Source organism: Dipodomys ordii, unplaced genomic scaffold, assembly GCF_000151885.1.
Source record: "Dipodomys ordii isolate 6190 unplaced genomic scaffold, Dord_2.0 Scaffold81, whole genome shotgun sequence".
In the NCBI taxonomy this organism is placed as follows: Eukaryota; Metazoa; Chordata; class Mammalia; order Rodentia; family Heteromyidae; genus Dipodomys; species Dipodomys ordii.
This window is the reverse complement of record NW_012267297.1, coordinates 3,601,618-3,620,411: the sequence shown is the minus strand read 5'-3', so window position 1 is coordinate 3,620,411 and position 18,794 is coordinate 3,601,618. Positions and strand designations below refer to the sequence as shown.

The 18,794-nt window shown below is 43.6% G+C and overlaps 1 protein-coding gene across 1 annotated transcript in view; it reads left to right on the top strand.

Moving 5' to 3' along the window:
• The window catches only part of C2cd5 (C2 calcium-dependent domain containing 5), a 54,961-nt gene that overhangs the window by 9,114 nt on the left and 27,053 nt on the right, over window positions 1-18,794 (top strand). The window contains exons 8-9 of the mRNA XM_013025066.1: window positions 5,262-5,338; window positions 11,837-11,945. Of these exons, the coding sequence (XP_012880520.1) occupies window positions 5,262-5,338; window positions 11,837-11,945 (186 nt within the window). The remainder of the gene's footprint in view (window positions 1-5,261; window positions 5,339-11,836; window positions 11,946-18,794) is intronic.

Below are 18,794 nucleotides of genomic sequence, written 5' to 3'. Positions count from 1 at the left end.
CCCCCTCCCCTCCCTTCCCCTCCTCTCCCTCCCTCCTCTTTTTAATTTTTTTTTTTTTTAAATTGGAAAATTCTTATTTCGTTTCTGGGACATCTTCACGCCACTCTTTCCTCTGGATTTTTTGCTTCAGTCCCCTCCAGGGTGCATAGGGCGATCGTTTTTCAGTGACTTCAACTAAAGTAGGAAGCTTTTTCTTTTTTATCCTTTTTTTTTTTTTTTTTAAATCATTTCGACCTGATCTTGTTGAGAGATGGGCATTTTTCTTTTCTTTTTAATAGATCCAATTCATTGTGGAGATCCAGTCCACACTTTTCTTTTGGGGTGTGGATCTTTCCATTTTCCCCCCTGGCCAAACGGAGCAGGAATAAAACACCATGGTATCTTGGAAGGAATCTTCCAGAATTGCAATGGTTTCCTGGCAGTGTAGTGATCTCTAGTTATTTGTAGATGGGGCTGGTGGCTAGCTCAGTGGTAGGACTTACCAAGCATTATGCAGGAGGTCCTGCAGGGTAGAGGGGAGCAGGTGGCACCCCTCATTTCTCCATTTGTGGTGTACGACCTTTGCTTTTGCTCATCTTAATTGTCCTAAGTCAGAAAACAGCATTTTTTGTTTGTTTGTTTTTAGACACCCAACGTTGTTTTGCTTTGTTTTTACTTGGACTATTTCTCAATTTTTTTCACTTTCCATTTTGTTCATTTCTGTTTGTGTTTTTATGAGTAACCCTTGGGTTTCTGTGAATTATGTTTTCTTCTCAAAAGTTGATAAGACATGAAATGAGATACTTAACTGCCCAAATCAGAGCTCGTTTCTTTAAATAATTCCATTATATTTTAAACAACAACTGCTGACATTGTTATAATCTTAAAGAACAATAAAAATTGTATTCACGGCCAGGCACCTGTAGCTCCTGCCTGTCATCCCAGCTACTCAGGCTGCTGAGATCTGAGGATCATGGTTCAAAGCCAGCCCGGGCAGGAAAGTCCATGAGATTCTGATCTCCAATAAACCACCAGGAAACCAGAAGTGGCGCTGTAACTCAAGTGGTAGAGCACTTGGCCTTGAGCTGAAGAGCTGAGGGACAGTGTCCAGGCCCAGAGTTTAAGCCCCACAACCAACAACAACAAAAAATAAAATAAAAATTAAAAAACATATACACACACATACAAAGTCACAGCCAGGCGATAGTTTCTCACATCTGTAATCCTAGGGACTCAGGAGGCCGAGATCTGAGGATCACGGTTCGAAGCCAGCCTGGGCAGCAAAGTCTGTGAGACTCCTATCTCCCATGAACCACCAGAAAACTGGAAGTGGTGCCAGTGGCTTATGGTTGTAATCCCAGCTACTCAGAGGCTGAGATCTGAGGATCATGGTTCAAAGCCAGCCTGGGCAGGAAAGTCCATGAGACTTTTTTTTGGTAGAGGATCTAGCGATGGTTTAGGACATGCAGGTCCCATTTCTGGAAAGTTCGAGGGACAGGCCCGCTGGTGAATCCTAGCTCAGGCTCTAGCTGGGTGTAGCCACCAGGGCTTTGGTGTGTGTGCATTCTGGTCAGACTTACTGCCATAAACATTGAACCGCTCAAACTGTAGTCTATTTAAAAAAAAAAATAGATTCTGGCCTTGATGTTTGTAACCAAACAGAACCAAAACCACCGTGTTTTGTGAATCATTTTTTTTCTTCTTTTTTTTTTCTTTTCTCTCTTTTTATTCTTATTTTTTCTTTTTTATATTTCTTTTTAATTATTTTGCCAGTCTTGGGGCTTGAACTTGGGGCCTGGGCTCTGTCCCTGAGCCTCTCTGGGCTCTTCCACTTGAACCATAGCACCACTTCTGACTTTTTCTATGTGGTACTGAGGACTGGAACCCAGGGCTTCATGCATGCTCGGCAGGTGCTCTGCCACTGAGCCACCTGCCCAGCTTATTCCTAAATACTCAACTAATAAGCCTGGAATTTCTGAATGCTAGTGTTTGGATACTAATTGAATCCTTGTTTTGAGGCAATTGATAATTTTTTAACGAGGCTGTTAACTATACTTTGTTTTTATCATCCAGAGAGTATTAGAACTCTGAACTCAAATCTGTGCATATGCATACAGTACTGTAATCAGAAGATAGATGAGACATTGCAGAAGAAAAAGATTCTCAACATCAAAATCAGACAGAAATAAGTTAGTCTATTTTAAATTAAAAATGGCCACTGTCTACCTTATATGGTACTGAATACTTGATTAAAAAATAATATACATGCAAGCCAGGTGTTGACCTCCAATTATCCAGCAAAAAGCCGGAAGTGAAGGCTGTTTCTGAAGTGATAGAAGGCCTGAGTTCAAGCTCCAGGACTAGCTCACACACAAAAATGTACATTCAATGTTAAAATACCACAGTATGTTACCTCTTAGCTAGAAACAGTTTTATTCCCCCTTTTTTTTTTCTTTTTTATTATTGCTTAGGTGATGTACAGAAGGGTCACAGGTACATAAGTTAGGTAATGAGTACATTTCTTTTTTAGACAAGGATCTAGAATCAATTTAAAGATTTACTTTGAATTTGTTTTTTTTTTTTTTGGTGCAACTCATTTTTAGGTATACTTAAACAATGTGGTACATTTCCACCTTCAAATTAAACAGAACAAGGGAAGTAGTTTACATTTCTAAGAACTGTGTTTTAAGGATGATTACAACTGCCAGGCGCTGGTGCCTCCCGCCTGTCATCCCAGCTACTCGGGAGACTGAGATCTGAGGATCACGGTTCAAAGCCAGCCTGGGCAGGAAAGTCCATGAAATTTTTTTTTTTTTTTTTTTTTTGCGGTCGTGGGCTTGAACTCTGGGCCTGGGTGCTGTCTCTGAGCTCTTCAGCTCAAGGCGAGCGCTCTACCGTTTGAGCCACAGCACCACTTCTGGTTTTCTAGTGGTTTATTGGAGAGTGTCACAATGAATGGCTTATGGCTCAAGTGGCAGAGCGTTAGCTAGTCTTGAGCAGAAAAAACAGTTTAGGGACAGCGTCCATGCCTTGGATCCAAACCCCATCACTGAAAAAAAAAGAAAGTTTAAACTGCATCAAGGGCTGGGCAGGTGGCTCAGTGGTAGAGTGCTTGCCTAGCATGCATGAAGCCCTGGGTTCGATTCCTCAGCACCACGTACACAGAAAAAGCCAGAAGTGGCACTGTGGCTCAAGTGGTAGAGCACCAGCCTTGAGCAAAAGCAGCTCAGAGACAGCGCCCAGGCCCTGAGTTCAAGTCCCAGAAAGACTGGCACACACACACACACACACACACAAAAGGCATCAAGTTGAACACATGTAAAGGAAGAGAACATTTGAGTTTTGTTTTTTTTTATTAAGTTTAGCCGTGTGCTTATTTGCCTTGTGCTGGGTGGAACTGCTGATGGTTCTCCTCTGCTTCATGCACCTGTCTGTACATTGACGTTCATTGGCTCCAGTCCCGCCCGCCCCCATTGCCTGTCTGCCTTCGTGTGTGTTTTTCTGATCACCTTCTGAACCTGCATCTCTGCTACTTTTTTTTTTTTGTCTTTTGTTTTTTCCCCACAGCACCTTCCCCTCCAGGAGCTGGGGTCTCCCAGAGCCCCAGCTCCCCTCTCCTCTCTTGTGAACCTTTCCATCTCACACAGCCCTGTCTTCTCTCGGGACCTAGCCTTAGCCCTCATCCTTCCCCCGGGTGCCCAGTCCTGAGGAAAAGCGTTTCTTTCAGTGACGAGCTGTTCCTGTCTACTTCTGGTAGGATCCCATGCTGTCATCCACTTTGCAAAACACAAAAACAAAACAAAGCGACTCTTCCTGATTTCCTACTCTAGACAAAAGGACGGAGCTCTGCTCACGATCCCACTGCTGAACACCACTGCACCTGTAGCATGATCCCAGGGACAGCCTTGAGAACGGCCCAGTGGAGGATCATCCCACATGTCCCCGACGCGTATTTGTCCCTTATTTTCTGTCGGAGGACACGGACTGAAGGGTCACCGTCATGAGGATTAGATGCTTTCTCTCCTCTCCCTCCACACCAGCTCCATTTCACACTGGACCTGTCCCATCTTCTCACCAAACCACGCCGACCCATGAGTAAATTACTGTGTTTGAATCAGTTTAAGTCTCATTTTTGGTGATATTCTTTAATTATCCTTTTTTTCCCCCCCTGCCTACTGCATTAGTCAAATTATTTTGTCATTTAAGAACATTTTTTTTGATATTTTACTTATCACTACCAATTTGCCTTTTACGTTATGGCTTTTTAATAGACTTCACACTGAAGAAACTTCGTTTTCTTTCTATTTAGCATTGTATAGTCCGAAACAATCACGTTTGGGGGTACTGTTGAAAACCAAAAAAAAAAAAAAAAAAGAATTTCTTGTTTTTACAGAACTGAAGTGGGACTGTACACATGCTAACTTGTGTTTCCTTATCCAAAACCAGCTAAAAATGTAAAATGATTAGATGAGTTCTTTTTTTTTAAACTTGCTGGAGTGAATTTGTCAGTTTGCATTTTCAGCTTTGGAAGGGTGGAGTGTTAGTTTTGATGTGTAGAACACTTCCCACCTTCCCTTGCTTATAAATTATATTTTATATATAATATAGATTATGATGCTAGAGTATAGAGCATAATATAGATTATATTTATAGATTATAGACTGTAATCTTACCATAGTTGTTCTGGTGGTATTTCCAAATCAGTAAAGCAAGACAGGAAAACATTAATATTAAGCCTTAAAAAATACATCTAAGAGCTTGAGAAATATATTCCTTTTCATCCATAACTATCTACATTCATGATGTGTCTATTGTCTGTCCATTTTTTTAGTTTAGTTTTTCTTTATTTCAAAAAAACTTTGTTGACATTTGCGAATGAATGCTAACAAGTATGAAATTAATACTACTTTATTATTTTTAGAACTGGAACTAGGAGAATATAATTTGCTATACCTTGAATTTTATCTCAATTTCTTGTTCTCTACAGTTTTGGGATATGTTCAGTATAGTTAAGTGCTCTTTTCACTTTTTTTTAACTTTGATCAAATATTGCTCATTTCTTTTTGTGTCCTTTGTTAGATTAACAATAGACACCATTTGGATTAACTTTTTGGTTAGACTTGATGTTATAAAAATGGACTGCTATCCAGAGCTGTACTTAGGTTGCCTCTCCAGTGCTGTGAAATGTGTGGATGCTTTTTAATCACGTGTTTGTGAAGAAGACTGAGTCGGGCTCGTGTTCCTCCACTGTTTTGGTTATCTGTGTGCTGATTGTCCTGTAGGAATGGGCAGTGCTGGGAAGGACGGGCCTTTCAAAGCGCTTCTGAGACAACAGACCCAGTCAGCGCTGGAGCAGAGGGTAAGCCTGCGTTTACATTCTCCACCTGCTCCTTGAGATGACGTCTCCTCGTTATCACATGGTGCTTTTCATATCCAAAATGCATTGCAAGCCATCAAAATATTTCCTTCCTTTGTGTGTGTGTGTGTGTGTGTGTGTGTGTGCGTGCGTGCGTGCGTGCGTGTGTGCGTGTGTGCGCGCCGGTCCTGGGACTTGAACTCAGGGCCTGGGCGCTGTCCCTCAGCTTTTGTCCTCAAGGCTAGCGCTCTACCACTTGGAGCCACAGCCCCATTTCCTGCTTTTTGGCGGTTCCTGGGAGATAAAGAGTCTCATTGGCTTTTCTGCCCAGGCTGGCTTTGAACTGCAGTCCTCAGATCTCAGCCTCCTGAGTAGCTGGGATGACAGATGGAAGCCGCTGACGTCTGGCCCCCACGTATTTCCGTTCTAAATGTTAACTTTTGCATTAGATAAATCCTGTAACCGTTTCTTGTCTTCTGATCGTTTATTGGAAATTCCCAGTAAAAGCTGAAATAATTTTTTTTTTTTTTGGTGTCAGTTCTGGGGCTTGGAACTTCTTTTGCTTAAGGTGAGCACTCTACCACATAAGCCACGATGTTCCTTCTGGCTCTTTTCAGTAGTTTATTGGAAATAACAGTCTCACTGAGTTTCCTCCCTGGGCTGGCTTCGAACCACAATCCTCACATCTCGGCCTCCTGAGTAGCTGGGATGACAGGCGGGAGCCACTGGTGCTGGAAGTTCTGGCTTTTTTTTGATGCCTAATTGGAGATGAGAGTCTCATGGATTTTCCTTCCTGGACCAGCTTTGGATCTCAGCCTCCTGAGTCGCTGGGACTAAAGGCATGAGCCACCAGTGCCCAACTGAAAACATTTTGATGGTTCATATATTTGCAGAAAACACTTGGAGTAGCATTTTGATTGCATGACCAAGAATTAATCATTCAACATGTTAATGCGGTCATTAAGTGCGATACTTCTGTCATTTCTCTGCGATGTATCACAAATACTCACCTTTTATAATTGTACCCATTCCTATGAATTAGGACAATGTATCGATGATGGATGCTTGGCTAGTTCGGATAATGTATGGCGTGTGAATGATCTGACTGGTCAAGAGGACAATCTATCTCTTGGCAGTGAGTGTGGAATGTTCTGGGTGATGCTCAGGGCAGCTGTGGGGGGCGCGGCTGTGATCGTTTCGGGTGATGTTTCTCTCTCTCTTTCTTTTGGCGTCGGGGCTCAGGGCGGATCACGACCTAGGTTCTGCGGAGGGCGGGTATGTGTCCCCACACCTTGGAGAACCTGGCTCTTGTAGCAGAAGCTTTGCTACCTGCAATCCTGGCCATTTAAGTTTCATTTCGGCTTTGTGACAGATGTCGCCAGCTTGCTTCTTTTCATTTTGGAAAACAAAATAGTAAACAACCACCAAACAGCAATATGACAGCCCCCCCCCCGCCCCCCATGAAACCCCGGCTCTCTGTTGTGCTGGTGGAGCGCATGGTGTTTTCTATCTTGGCATTTCCTTTCAGACATGACACTGCCTTCGCGTTCCATCCTGTCTGGTTCCCAAAGCTGTCCGCATTTGTTTAAAGTTTTAATGCAGTTTTCTGTGTTGTGTCTTAGACCATCAGATCGAAAAACATAGTCATGAACGCCTATGTATGTTGATGATAGAAAAGATAGAAGGGAAAGGTATTTTTTACCCCCAGAATTTGGCTCTTGAGAACAGTTCTTTTTTATTCTGTTCTAGCAAATAGTATATTTGTGTGTGTGTGTGTCCGTGTGTGTGTCCGTGTGTGTCCTTCCATCCGAGTGTGTCCATGTGTGTCCTGGGACTTGAACTCAGGACCTGGGCGGCTGTCCTTTGAGTTTTTTTTCCTCAAGGCTAGCATTCTACCACTTTGAGCCACAGCTCCACTTCCGGTTTTCTCTGGTGGTTCATTGGAGATGAGAGTCTCATGAATTTTCCTGCCCAGGCTGGCTTTGAACCATGATCCTCAGATCTCAGCCTTCTGAGATCTGGGTAGCTGGGATGACAGGTGGGAGCCACCGGCACTCAGCTCTCCTGTTTTTTTTTTTTTGTTTGTTTGTTTTGAATGTCCTTTTCCAGGGTCCCTAATTATTGTTCTGGAATTTTCCTCCCCAGAACAGCCAGAGTTGATTTGAAATCAGATACAAGACTTCCGATATGTCTGTGACCTTACAGTCCGTACAAAGAACCTTTAAAACCATTTTACTATGAGGAACAGATAATCAATGGAAATAATTTTGGATTCAGTGTAGATGAAATTTGCAACCCCTTTTGTTAATGCCGGTGCTGGGGCTTGAACTCAGGGCCTGGGTGCTGTCCATTGGCTTTTTTTGCTCAATCACTGTTACCACAGCTTCCCCTCTGGCTCTGGTTCATTGGAGACGACAGTGTCTTAAATTTGTCTGCCAGCCCTGGCTTGGAACCTCGATCCTCAGATCTCAGCCTCCTGAGTCGCTGGGATGACAGGCGGGAGCCACCATGCCCAGCATTGGCTGTGTATTTTCTGACATAGCCATACAGAGATGAAAAACAAATTACCTGTCTTTATTCTGCTGGACCATTTGACATTCCGGATATTTTGAGGTGATTTGAGAATTAGGCCCCACTTAGGAAAAGTCTTCACATATTTGATGGTATGAGCATTTCTCCTCTAAAATAGACATTGAAACAGTCCAGATGGAGATAATGCATTTTGTCTAGATGTTTCACTAGTGATATTTTCTCCTCCAATCTTTCCCTCCTTTCTCCCTGCCTCTCAGCAGGGGCCAAACCTAAACAGTTCCACAGATTGGTGTTTTTCTTTCTTGTCCTTTCTTCTCTCTCTCTCTCTCTCTCTCTCTCTTTCTCTCCCCCTCGCTCCTCTTCCTCTTCTTTCTCCTCCTCCCCTCCCTTCCTCCCCCTCCTCTTTCTCCAGCTTGAACTCAGGGCCTGGGTGCTGTCCCTGAGCTGCTTTTGCTCAAGGCCAGCACTCTACCACTTGAGCCACAGCACCACGTACAGCTTTTTCTGTGTGTGTGGTGCTGAGGAATGGAACCCAGGGCTTCATGCATGCTAGGCGAGCACTCTACCACTGAGCCACCTGCCCAGCCCCCTTATTCTCTTCTTTCAGTTTTTTAAAAATTGTTTTTAAAGGTGATGTACAGCGGGGCGGCAGTTACGTAAGTCAGAGAATGAGTGCATTTCTTCTTGGACAAGGTCCCCGATCCCTCGCTCTCTCCCTCCCAGCTTTTCTTCCTTCTTTTTGTGCTGGTCCCAGTGCTCGAACTCTCATCCTCACGCTCTGACTTGGCCTCATCACTCGAGGCTGGTGCCTTTCCACTTGAGCCATGTCTCCCCTGGTGACTTTTTGCTGGTTAGTTGGAGATTTAGCGAATCACCATCTTTCCTGCTCAGGCTGGCTTTGAACCCCAATCCTCAGATCTCAGCCTCCAGAGTAGCTAGGATGACAGGCGTGAGCCACGAGCTCCTGGCTTTATTCTTATACTACATAGATACTTTTTTTCCCCCCATGTTACTCTAGAGATCACTTATAAATTGTAACTCAGTTGATCTTGAATATGCAGATATGTGGGCACACGAGTGAACACATTCCTGGGTACTGCTGGCCACATGTTGAGTCTGCCCAAGTGCTGTGCTCAGTGAAATTTCCCATGCTCAAAGAAGCCGGCCAGAGCCCCAGCTGCTTGTATTTTGGTGCCTGTTTCTCGAACTCCTCTGGCTCCCAGCTTTTTAAAGTTGCCTTTAATCCACGCTCATCCAGAGATTAAGATAGAGGCAGCTTTAAGAACTCCGTGTTTTCCTGACCTGGGTGGCTCACACCTGTCATCCTAGCTACTCAGGAGGCTGAGCTCTGAGGATCGCGGTTCATAAACTTTCCTGTTTGGGCTGGGTTTGAACTGCAGTCCTCAGATCTCAGCCTCCTGAGTAGCTAGGATGACAGGCGTGAGCCTCCAGCACCCTGCTTCTATATTACTCTTGTAGTCAGAGATCAGATAGCACAATTTCCACGTTTGAATCATTCATAGGCCTGCCTCTTTGTTCCTGTGTGCTATTTTAATGCATTTTGTGTGTGTGTGTGTGTGTGTGTGTGTGTGTGTTGGTACTAGGGCTTAAACTCGGGGTCTGTCACTTTTTTTTTCCCCCTAGTACTGGGGCTTGAACTCAGGACCTAGGTGCTGTCCCTGAGCTTCTTTGGCTCAAGGCTAGCGCTCTACCACTTGAGCCACAGCGCTACTTCTGGCTTTTTCTGTGTCTGTGGTATTGAGGAATCGAACCCAGGGCTTCATGCATGCCAGGCAAGCACTCTACCACTGAGCCATCTTTCTAGCCCTTTTGTTGTTTAACGTAACACATTTAAGTTTTTTTTAAGTTTTTGTCTTTAAGTAGTTGTTCAGGGGAGGTGCCATAGAACAGTTTATAGATACGGTGCATCTTGACCCGTGACACCTCCTTCACCCCTTCCACATTCTCACCTTCCGGGGTCTCACTCTTGCTTGGCTTTTTTTTTTTTTTTGTCTGTCATGGGTCTTGAACTCAGGGCCTGGGCGCTGTCCCTCAGCTCTTCAGCTCAAGGCTGGCGCTCTACCACTTGAGCCACAGCGCCACTTCCGGCTTTTTTTTCTGCTTATGTGGTGCTGAGGAATCGAACCCAGGGCCTCAGGCATGCAAGGCAAGCACTCTACCACTGAGCCACCTGCCCAGCCCCTCTTGCTTGGCTTTTTGCTCATACCTGCTGCCACATCTCCACTTGTGTTGTGTTGTGTTTTGTTTTTCTGGTGGCAGTCTTGATGCTTGAACTCAGGGCCTGGGCACTGTCCTGAGCTGCTTTCACTCCAGACTTGTACTTCACCACTTGAGCCACAGCTCCACTTTTGGCCTTTTTTGGTGGTTCATTGGAGAGTCTCATCGACTTTTCTGCCCAGGCTGGCTTTGAATCATGATCCTCAGATCTCAGCCTCCTGTGCAGCCAGGATGACAGGTGGGAGCCCTTGCTGCCTGGCCACTTCACACGTTTCGCTGGTTAATGGGAGCTAACAGTCCTTCAGATTTGTTTGTGTGAGCTGGCTTCGGTCTGTGATCATCCAGTCTCAGCCTCCTGAATAGCTAGGATAAAAAGTGTAAGCCATCAGCGCTAGCAAATTTCCTTCCCTCCCTCCTCCCTTTCCTTTCTCTCTCTCCCTCTCCCCCCTCTCCTTCCTTCCTTCCTTCCTCCTTTCTGCCTTCCTTCCTTCCTCTTATTTCTCTTTGAGTTCTTCTCCTTAACACTTTTTTTTCTTGTTGTTGTTGGTTGTGGGGCCTGAACTCAGGGTCTGGGCACTGTCCCTGAGCTCTTCAGCTCAAGGCTAGTGCTCTACCACTTGAGCCACAGCGCCACTTGCGGCTTTTTCTGCTTATGTGGAGCTGAGGAATCGAACCCAGGGCCTCATGCATGCAAGGCACGCGCTCTACCACTGAGCCACCTTCTCAGCCCTGGCCTCCTTAATTTTTAAGATTTTATGTTCTTAAGAGAGGAGGGAAGAGAGAAGTTTGGAGAAACTTGGGGAATTGTGTTGTCTTGCTAACATACATCTCCTGTTCCTTGGGATTTCCCTGCAGGTCTAGTGGTGACAGAGAAAGGGGGTGACAGGAAGGGGTAATTTCTCCCCAGTTCTCTGCGGGCCCCCCCCATCTTGAAGCTTGCTTTCCTCCTACCACACTGCTTCTCTCTCCCACCCTTCCCATGATCACGCTTTCTTGTCGATTCCTTGTCTCAGGGCACAGGGGTCTTTATACAGTCAGCATTGGGGGGTCTGTCGGGGCTCTGCACCCCAAAATATACATGGCTAGGAGGGTTGACCAGTCACTTCCTCTCATTGAGAGATGACGCCGGAAAAGGAGATGGCGAACAAAGAAGAGTAGATTGCCAGTATCTCGGATTGAGCCTCACGCCTGTCATCCTAGCTGCTCAGGAGGCTGAGATCTGAGGATCATGGTTCAAAGCCAGCCCAGGCAGGAACATCCGTGAGACTCTGATCTCCAAGTAACCACCAGAAAACCGGAAGTGGCGCTGTGGCTCAAATGGTAGAGCCCTTGCTTTGAACTGAAGAGCTGAGGGTCAGCGCCCAAGCCCAGAGTTCAAGTCCCACGACCGACCCCCAAAAAAAAAAAAAGTGGCACTGTGGCTCAAGTGGTAGAGTGCTAACCTTGAGCACAAAGACAATCAGGGATAGCACTCAGGCCCTGAGTTCAAGCCCCAGGACTGGCACAAATAAATAAAAGAGACGTATACCCAGATTTTGTCGCGTTGACCGTGTAGTGACATGTCTTGGGAACTCGGCACCAAGTCTGCGTGATCACCATGAGTAGCCTTTTCAAGCAAAGACCTAGCATGCATTTCCTTACAGCCAGCTTTTCCACAGCACGTTTATTACTTGATTGATTGAATATATTCCACACACGGTCAGCGGTGTTTCTCCCTTTTCTCTCCCCCAGGAGTTTCCGTTTTTTACCTTAACGGCCTTCCCTCCCGGATTCCTGATACACGTGGGTGGTGTGGTCAGCGCTCGGTCTGTGAAGCTGTTGGATCGCATACACAACCCTGGTACGTCCGTCATGAAATGTTGAATTCAGTCCTAACCATCCTTGCTGAGTGTCATGTATCTAGCCATTGTTTGAAGCCAAACCTACCTGACAAGAGCTTAAAAAGAAACAGAAAACAAAGCAGGAGAAGAAAGCATCCCCTGGCAAATGTCACTTTAACCGATTTCCCATAATCTTTTTTAGAAATGGTACGACCCTGTATTTCAGCGATCTTTCCCATGTAAAAATAACATGATCTTGATTTCTGTTTTGGCTCAGGTGTCACTATATCACTTTGAGGGTATCTGCAAATAATTTTTGGATCAGCAGTTTTTTGTTTTTTAGGTTTTTTTTTTGATTCAGGACATTTCTTTTTTAAATTACAATCTGACCATGATGGCCGTTCATTTAAAGTGTTTATCCTTTTCATTGACGAGAGCGCTTTATAGATTACTTAGTTTCCTGGGATTCTTTTACATTGTAATTGTAAGTATGGTATAAGATATGTTAGGAAATTTGCGCTTTATAGATTACTTAGTTTCCTGGGATTCTTTTACATTGTAATTGTAAGTATGGTATAAGATATGTTAGGAAATTTGATGAAAACAACCGATTCCTTGATTTCTGGTCTGTAAATATGCTGAATAAACCAACAAGAAAGATTAAGCAGCTTAAATCTTTTTTTCTTCTTTCTTTCTTTGTTTTTTTTTTTTTGTCAGTCCTGGGACTTGAACTCAGGGCCTGGGCTCTGTCCCCGAGCTTCTTTTGCTCAAGGCTAGCACTCTACCATTTGAGCCACAGTGCCACTTCCGGCTCTTTCTGCATGTGTGGTACTGAGGAATCGAACCCAGGGCTTCATGTATGCTAGGTGAGCACTCTACCACTGAGCCACCTGCCCAGCCTTAGCAGCTTCTCTTTTTAAAGCCTGGAGCCATAATTATAGCAGAAGATAAATGTCAGAGTCTCCCTAATCTAGACCCTTGGCCTAGAGATCCTCCAATGATTTTTCTCCATCTAAAACAGGATAAATGGTGGGCATTTTTACTATGTAGAGTTTGTTCTCGAATGTTCCATTGACTAGATGTCAATCTTCCTCAGCCATTTCTTAGGATGTTAAAGTATTCTTTTTTTTTTTTTTTTGGTCCTGGGATTTGAACTCAAGGCCTTGGGCACTCTCTCTGAGCCCTTCCACTCAAGGCTGGTACTCTACCACTTGAGCCACAGCTCTACTTCCAGCTTTTTTCTGGTTCATTGGTGATAAGAGTTCTCATGGACTTTCCTGACGGGCTGGCTTTGAACCAGGATCCTCAGCTCTCAGCCTCCTGAGTAGCTAGGATGACAGGCGGGAGCCACCGGCGCCCAGCTCACACTATTCTCTTGTTTGAAATCTATATATTCATATATATATAATTTTTTTAATTTAGTTTTCTAATCACCTCTCTGTAACACAGTGACGATTAGGAACAGAAGAATAGAATGCATTGAAATGATTTGTGTAAAATACTTGACCAAGAGTGATTTTTGAAGACAAGAGCATTGCCATTCTTGGAGGTCTTTTACAGACCCCCTCTGGGCTATGTGTTGTGATTTTATTTGAGTTCATAGCAGAGGAGCAGATTTCTTCCACTCTGAAGGGGAAATCATAGAAAAGCAGTGCTAGCCAGGGTTCTTTAACTCTAGACTCCCCGGTTTACCTTTGCAGTACCATTTTTTTTTTCTTTTTTACTTCATTTTTTCCCTCCTGTTTCTTAATTTCTGGTCACCTTAAGATTGTTTTTTTTTGGCTGTAGAGCTTGAAGTTAGTGCCTGGGCATGCTATTCCTGAACTTAATTTCACTCAAGGCTGGCACTCTACCACTTTGAGCCACAGCGCCACTTCTGGTTTTATGGTGGTTTATTGGAGTTAAGAGTCTCATGGACTTTGCTGCCCCGGATGGCTTTGAACCGGGATCCTCAGATCTCAGCCTCCTGAGTCGCTGGGATGACAGGTGTGCGCCACCAGCGCTTCTGGTTTAAGATCTTTTTTTTTTTTCTCTCCATGATAGTACTTGTATAGTCTAGAGTATTAGAAGAAGTCTCGGGCTGAGGCCAGTTTAATCTGTTAAGCTCTTGAAGTCTGGCACGTTCTTTGGGAGTGTAGAAATACTAAGTTCAGCAGGCTGAGGTGAATCCTCTGGGCTCTTGTGGTCCAACCCCTGCCTGCCACATGGCTTTTGGAATGTGGTCAGTGATTGGTGATTTCTTCTATTACTGAAAATGTGCTGATTTGATTTTGTCTTTTCCACGTGCTCTGAGTAAAGTGCTCATCAGAGTGCACAGCCAGTGCTCTGCAAATGCATTTCAGTAAAGGGCTTGCTTTTCAGTGTCGTTTCTTTTTTCTTTCTTTTTTTAAATAGAAGCCCATTCTTGGGGAGCTTCATTGGCATGCCTTGCCTATTTATTTGTAGTCATGTAAGAAATGGGACATTCCAGGCTTAGAGAAGAAAACAGAAGGTGTAGAATGTGTTTGGTGTGTGATAATCACTAGCTCACCAATTTTCTCTCTTCCCTTTCAGAATAGTTTCTCAGGTGGCAAATAGGAATTCTGTTATCCAAGGACTAGTCCTCGCAGGGTATTTTGAGTGGTGGATGAGTTATATTTTTATTTTGTTGTCAGTGAAATACATTTTGAAGGAGCTATTCTAAGGATTCCCATTTCTGATTTTATTGAAATGATCACATTCTTTGGATTACATTATATAAAGGTCCTACAGCAAAAGGGAACATTTAATTAATATGTCTATCTCGAAAAGCCCTGGAAATAATTTTTTTTTAATGAACGATTGTACTTTATTGAGTAACGTTGAATGCTAACACAGAATGAAAGTCTGGATCCTTAATGGTATAAAGTGGTAATTGCTTCACACATAAATGGAAAACCAGCTTTTAAGACCTAGATTACCGCCTGCTATAACTTCTACGAAGTATTATTTCAGTTATTCCATTGTTAGAACATCAAACAGAAATGTGAAGCAGGAAAAGAAAGGGGGGGTGGGTTTAAAAATCAAGGTAATTAAGTAAGTAGAAAGTAATGCTAGAATACAGTAGCATGCTTCTCCTCTTCCGATTTCTATTTCTATTAACTTTCCTGTCTGTGTCTTTCCAGTTCCTGTCCAGTGGTGTTGACAATTGTGCTCTTGTTTGTAGTTTTCTTTTTGTTTGTTTGTTTTATTTTCTACTATTCTGCACCTAAAACTGATCTACTAATTTGCTGTTTTGAACTCAGCCTTTGTCGGAATTATGGGTAACACCAGATCTTACAAACTGCTAGACTGGAATAGTTTCAATTCAGGTATTTTAATGGTCATTCAGTACTACATACGCTGATTAAAAAAAAAAAAAATTATGGCAGCTCAGTGAAGTCTTTAGAAATGTTCTAGAATAAACAGGTGGGAGTCAATTCAGTTACACAGGTCCATTCCGTAACCCGTGTGTCCACATAAGAGATTGCACCCAAAGGAACCAAAGCCATACCACAGATGATTGTAACTCCCTGATTTGATCACATCACAGAATGAGAGTTAAATTGTATTTACACATTGTAGGTAGTTTTTTTTTTTTCCATGTCAGGTAAATCATTTTTTTTTATTAACTTTGTTAAAACATTACAACCATTAATAGACTAGTTCAATCAATCTTAAAGTATCCTTAAACTTCATATTTAGAATTGGATAGAATGTATTTAGTATTCTGTAAAATACTGTAAAAATGTTGACCATTAGCATATTTATGTATCATGCTAGAGCCATTTCAAAATGTGCAACACTTTCACAAACTTCCTCCCCTCTCCTTCCAATGAGTTTTCTTTTAAGGCAACTTAAATATTTATTCCAAGCAATTTAAATACTCATTAAAGTGATTTAAATGTTCACCTGCAGCCGTTTAAACATTCGTGTGAAGCAATATCAATATTTATTTTTAAGTAAGTAGCTTTTAAAGAAACCAACCGAGGGAGACCGTACAGCTGAAGATACAGTTTAGGTCCAAGGCAGTTAGTTTTCTTCTTGGCCAAAGCATATTTTCTTTCTTTCTTTTTAGTCAGTCCTGGGGCTTGAACTCAAGTCCTGGCCTCTGTCCCTGAGCTCTTTTGGTGTAAGGCTAGCACTCTACCAACTTGGAGCCATAGCTCCACTCCTAGTTTTTGAGTGGTTCATTGGAGATCAGAGTCTCACAGGGACTTTTCTGCTTAGGCTGGCGTTGAACAGCGATCCTCACATCTCAGCCTCCTGAGTAGCTAGGATGACAGGCGTGAGCCCCTGGTGCCCAGTGGCAGCCTATTTTCTTACTAGTAGCATCCATGTGTAAGTTTCTGTGGTGATCTGTTTTCTAGAATGAAAGAATACAGCGATGTCTTTCAGCATCAGAGCTGATCTATGTTGCTTACTGGAACATTCTCAGTTGCTATTAGAAAGGGTCTCCCACAGAAACATACCGGAGGCCTTCAGTGACCTAAACCTGTTTCTCCTTAGACGTCCCGTGGGTGAGTTCGAGTGTAAGAATTCACGTCTGATGGAGGTGGGTAACCAGGACCAGTGTGTAACACAACTTGGCAACGCCAGGTTCTGGTCTCGATCCGTACAGGTATCGATTAACATCCACATTTCAGAGAACGGTGTTGACACCCAAGTTTTCATGCAAAGTTCAAAACTGTCTTGTTGACTTCGTCTCCTAAAAGTCAGGACATACTTTCAAGAAAACATCATTTTAGTGCCAGGGGAAGAAAGAAAGCTTTGTATTTAAAAAAAAAGACACCGAACATTAATCAAAGGCCCCGTATTCAAACCCCAGTACTGCCAAAAAGATACGGAAGCAAATCAATATGATTTCGGGGTGTGGTAGGGCACACCTGTAATCCCAGCACTCAGAAGGCTGAGGGAGGAGAATTGTGGGTTCTAGGCCAGCTGGTGACACCAGACAAGACCCCCGTCTCAAAACACAAACCAGCCCCAAGAGGGATCTATTGAACAATATCTCGAGAACATCAAGATTATGACAGCTTGGAGCAGAGTGCTTTAGAGAAGCATTCGAATTTTCCTGTTCACCCTGCATCTTCAGAAATAAAGCTGATTTTGATACTAGTTCAGAAAAAAAAGATAATTCTGAGAAAGCTGTGACGTATGTAGGAATGTTTAGCCCTTGTGATACTGATATTCCTCAGAAAACCAAAAGTTGACCACATCATTCCGGGAAATCTTTGTTAATTCATATTTTAAAGATGACATTTAGAGTGGTCAATACTGGGTTCTTAGATGCTTTAACAACTAGCCTTTCAAAAGAGAAAAAAGAAAAGCAATTTTGTTAATTGTGCTTGTTAGCCATACCTACTTCAGAAACATTAATGTGTGGGAAGGTGTAGGAAAACACCACACCTGGTACTATTTTGTGAAATACGCTTTTGTAATCACACAAGGAAATACTGTAGTGTGTTGTAGGAACTTTTTCTTTCTTTGACCAGTCACAGGGCTTAAACTCTAGGGCCTGGGCGCTGTCCCTAAGCTTTTGTGCTCAAGGCTGGCGCTCTACCACTTGAGCCACAGCGCCACTTCTGGTTTTCTGGTGGTTCATTGGCGATCAGAGTCTCATGGACTTTCCTGCCTGGGCTGGCTTTGAACCACGATCCTCAGACCTCAGCCTCCTGAAGGTAGCTAAGCTTACAGGCGTGGGCCACCTGTGCCTGAGTTATTTTGCTCAAGGATAGCACTCTATTTGCGCCACAGCTCCATTTCGAGCTGTTTTTTCTTTTTTTTTTTTGGTCAGTCATGGGGCTTGAACTCAGGGCCTGGGTGCTGTCCCTCAGCTCTTCAGCTCAAGGCTAGTGCTCTACCACGTGAACCACAGCTCCACTTCCAGTTGTCTGGTGGTTCACTGGAGATCCGAGTTTCACAGCCTTTCCTGCCTGGGCTGGCTTTGAACCATGATCCTCAGATCTCAGCCTCCTGAGTAACTAGGATATGACAAGCATGAGCCCCCGGCTGCTGGCCCTCTATAGTGACTTTTTTGATCAATAACTTTGGTCCCTGAAGAGTCCGGTGACATTCTAGCAGTGTTAGTTGAGTGAGGACATGACCGATGAGAATGTTCTCAGTCGACACGTGATGCCAGCAGTGACACGTGACCAGGCCCTTGGCCAGATCCTCGAGGGCAGAGGTTGCCTATTGATTGCCCTGGCCTGCATGAAACACAAAGTCTTGAGGAACAGACAAAGTATGTACCGTGGAAAGGATAGCATACAGCAAGTTGTGTAGCAGGAGCTTAGGGATGTGGATATATAGGAGACTCAGGTTTATATTTCAGGACGTGTATTCACATACATATGTAAATGCATGTGTGTATATGTACACATATGTATATACACACACACTTGTGTGTAAGGTTCTAAGAGTTGCAGCATGGACAGAACAGTCTTTTAGCCAGTATTCTCTCATGTTCCTTTGTGCTTCCTGAGGTAGCTGCAGAAGTGAGTGGTTAGTTGAGCATTTTTTTAGCCCCTCTTCTCTTTGCCTTGCTGCATCTTAAGTTTAACTCCCGCAACAGAACCTTTTTCAGGGCAGGAAGAAGAAAATGCTTCCTCTCCCCGAGCATCTTATTTTCAATCGTGATCCTTTGAAGACTTAAAAGTTTTTCAGAAAGTTGAGTTCTACTTTGGTTAATTAAGCCTTATAAAAAATAAGGCATCATAAAATTATTTAAAGCGTAAATATTAATAGCCCTCATTGTTTCCCTAAAGAATCGAGCTTTTGTTTTTATCTCTTAAGTTGTCCAAATATTTCTTTTTTTTTTTTTGTCGGTCGTGGGGCTTGAACTCTGGGCCTGGGCGCTGTCCCTCAGCTCT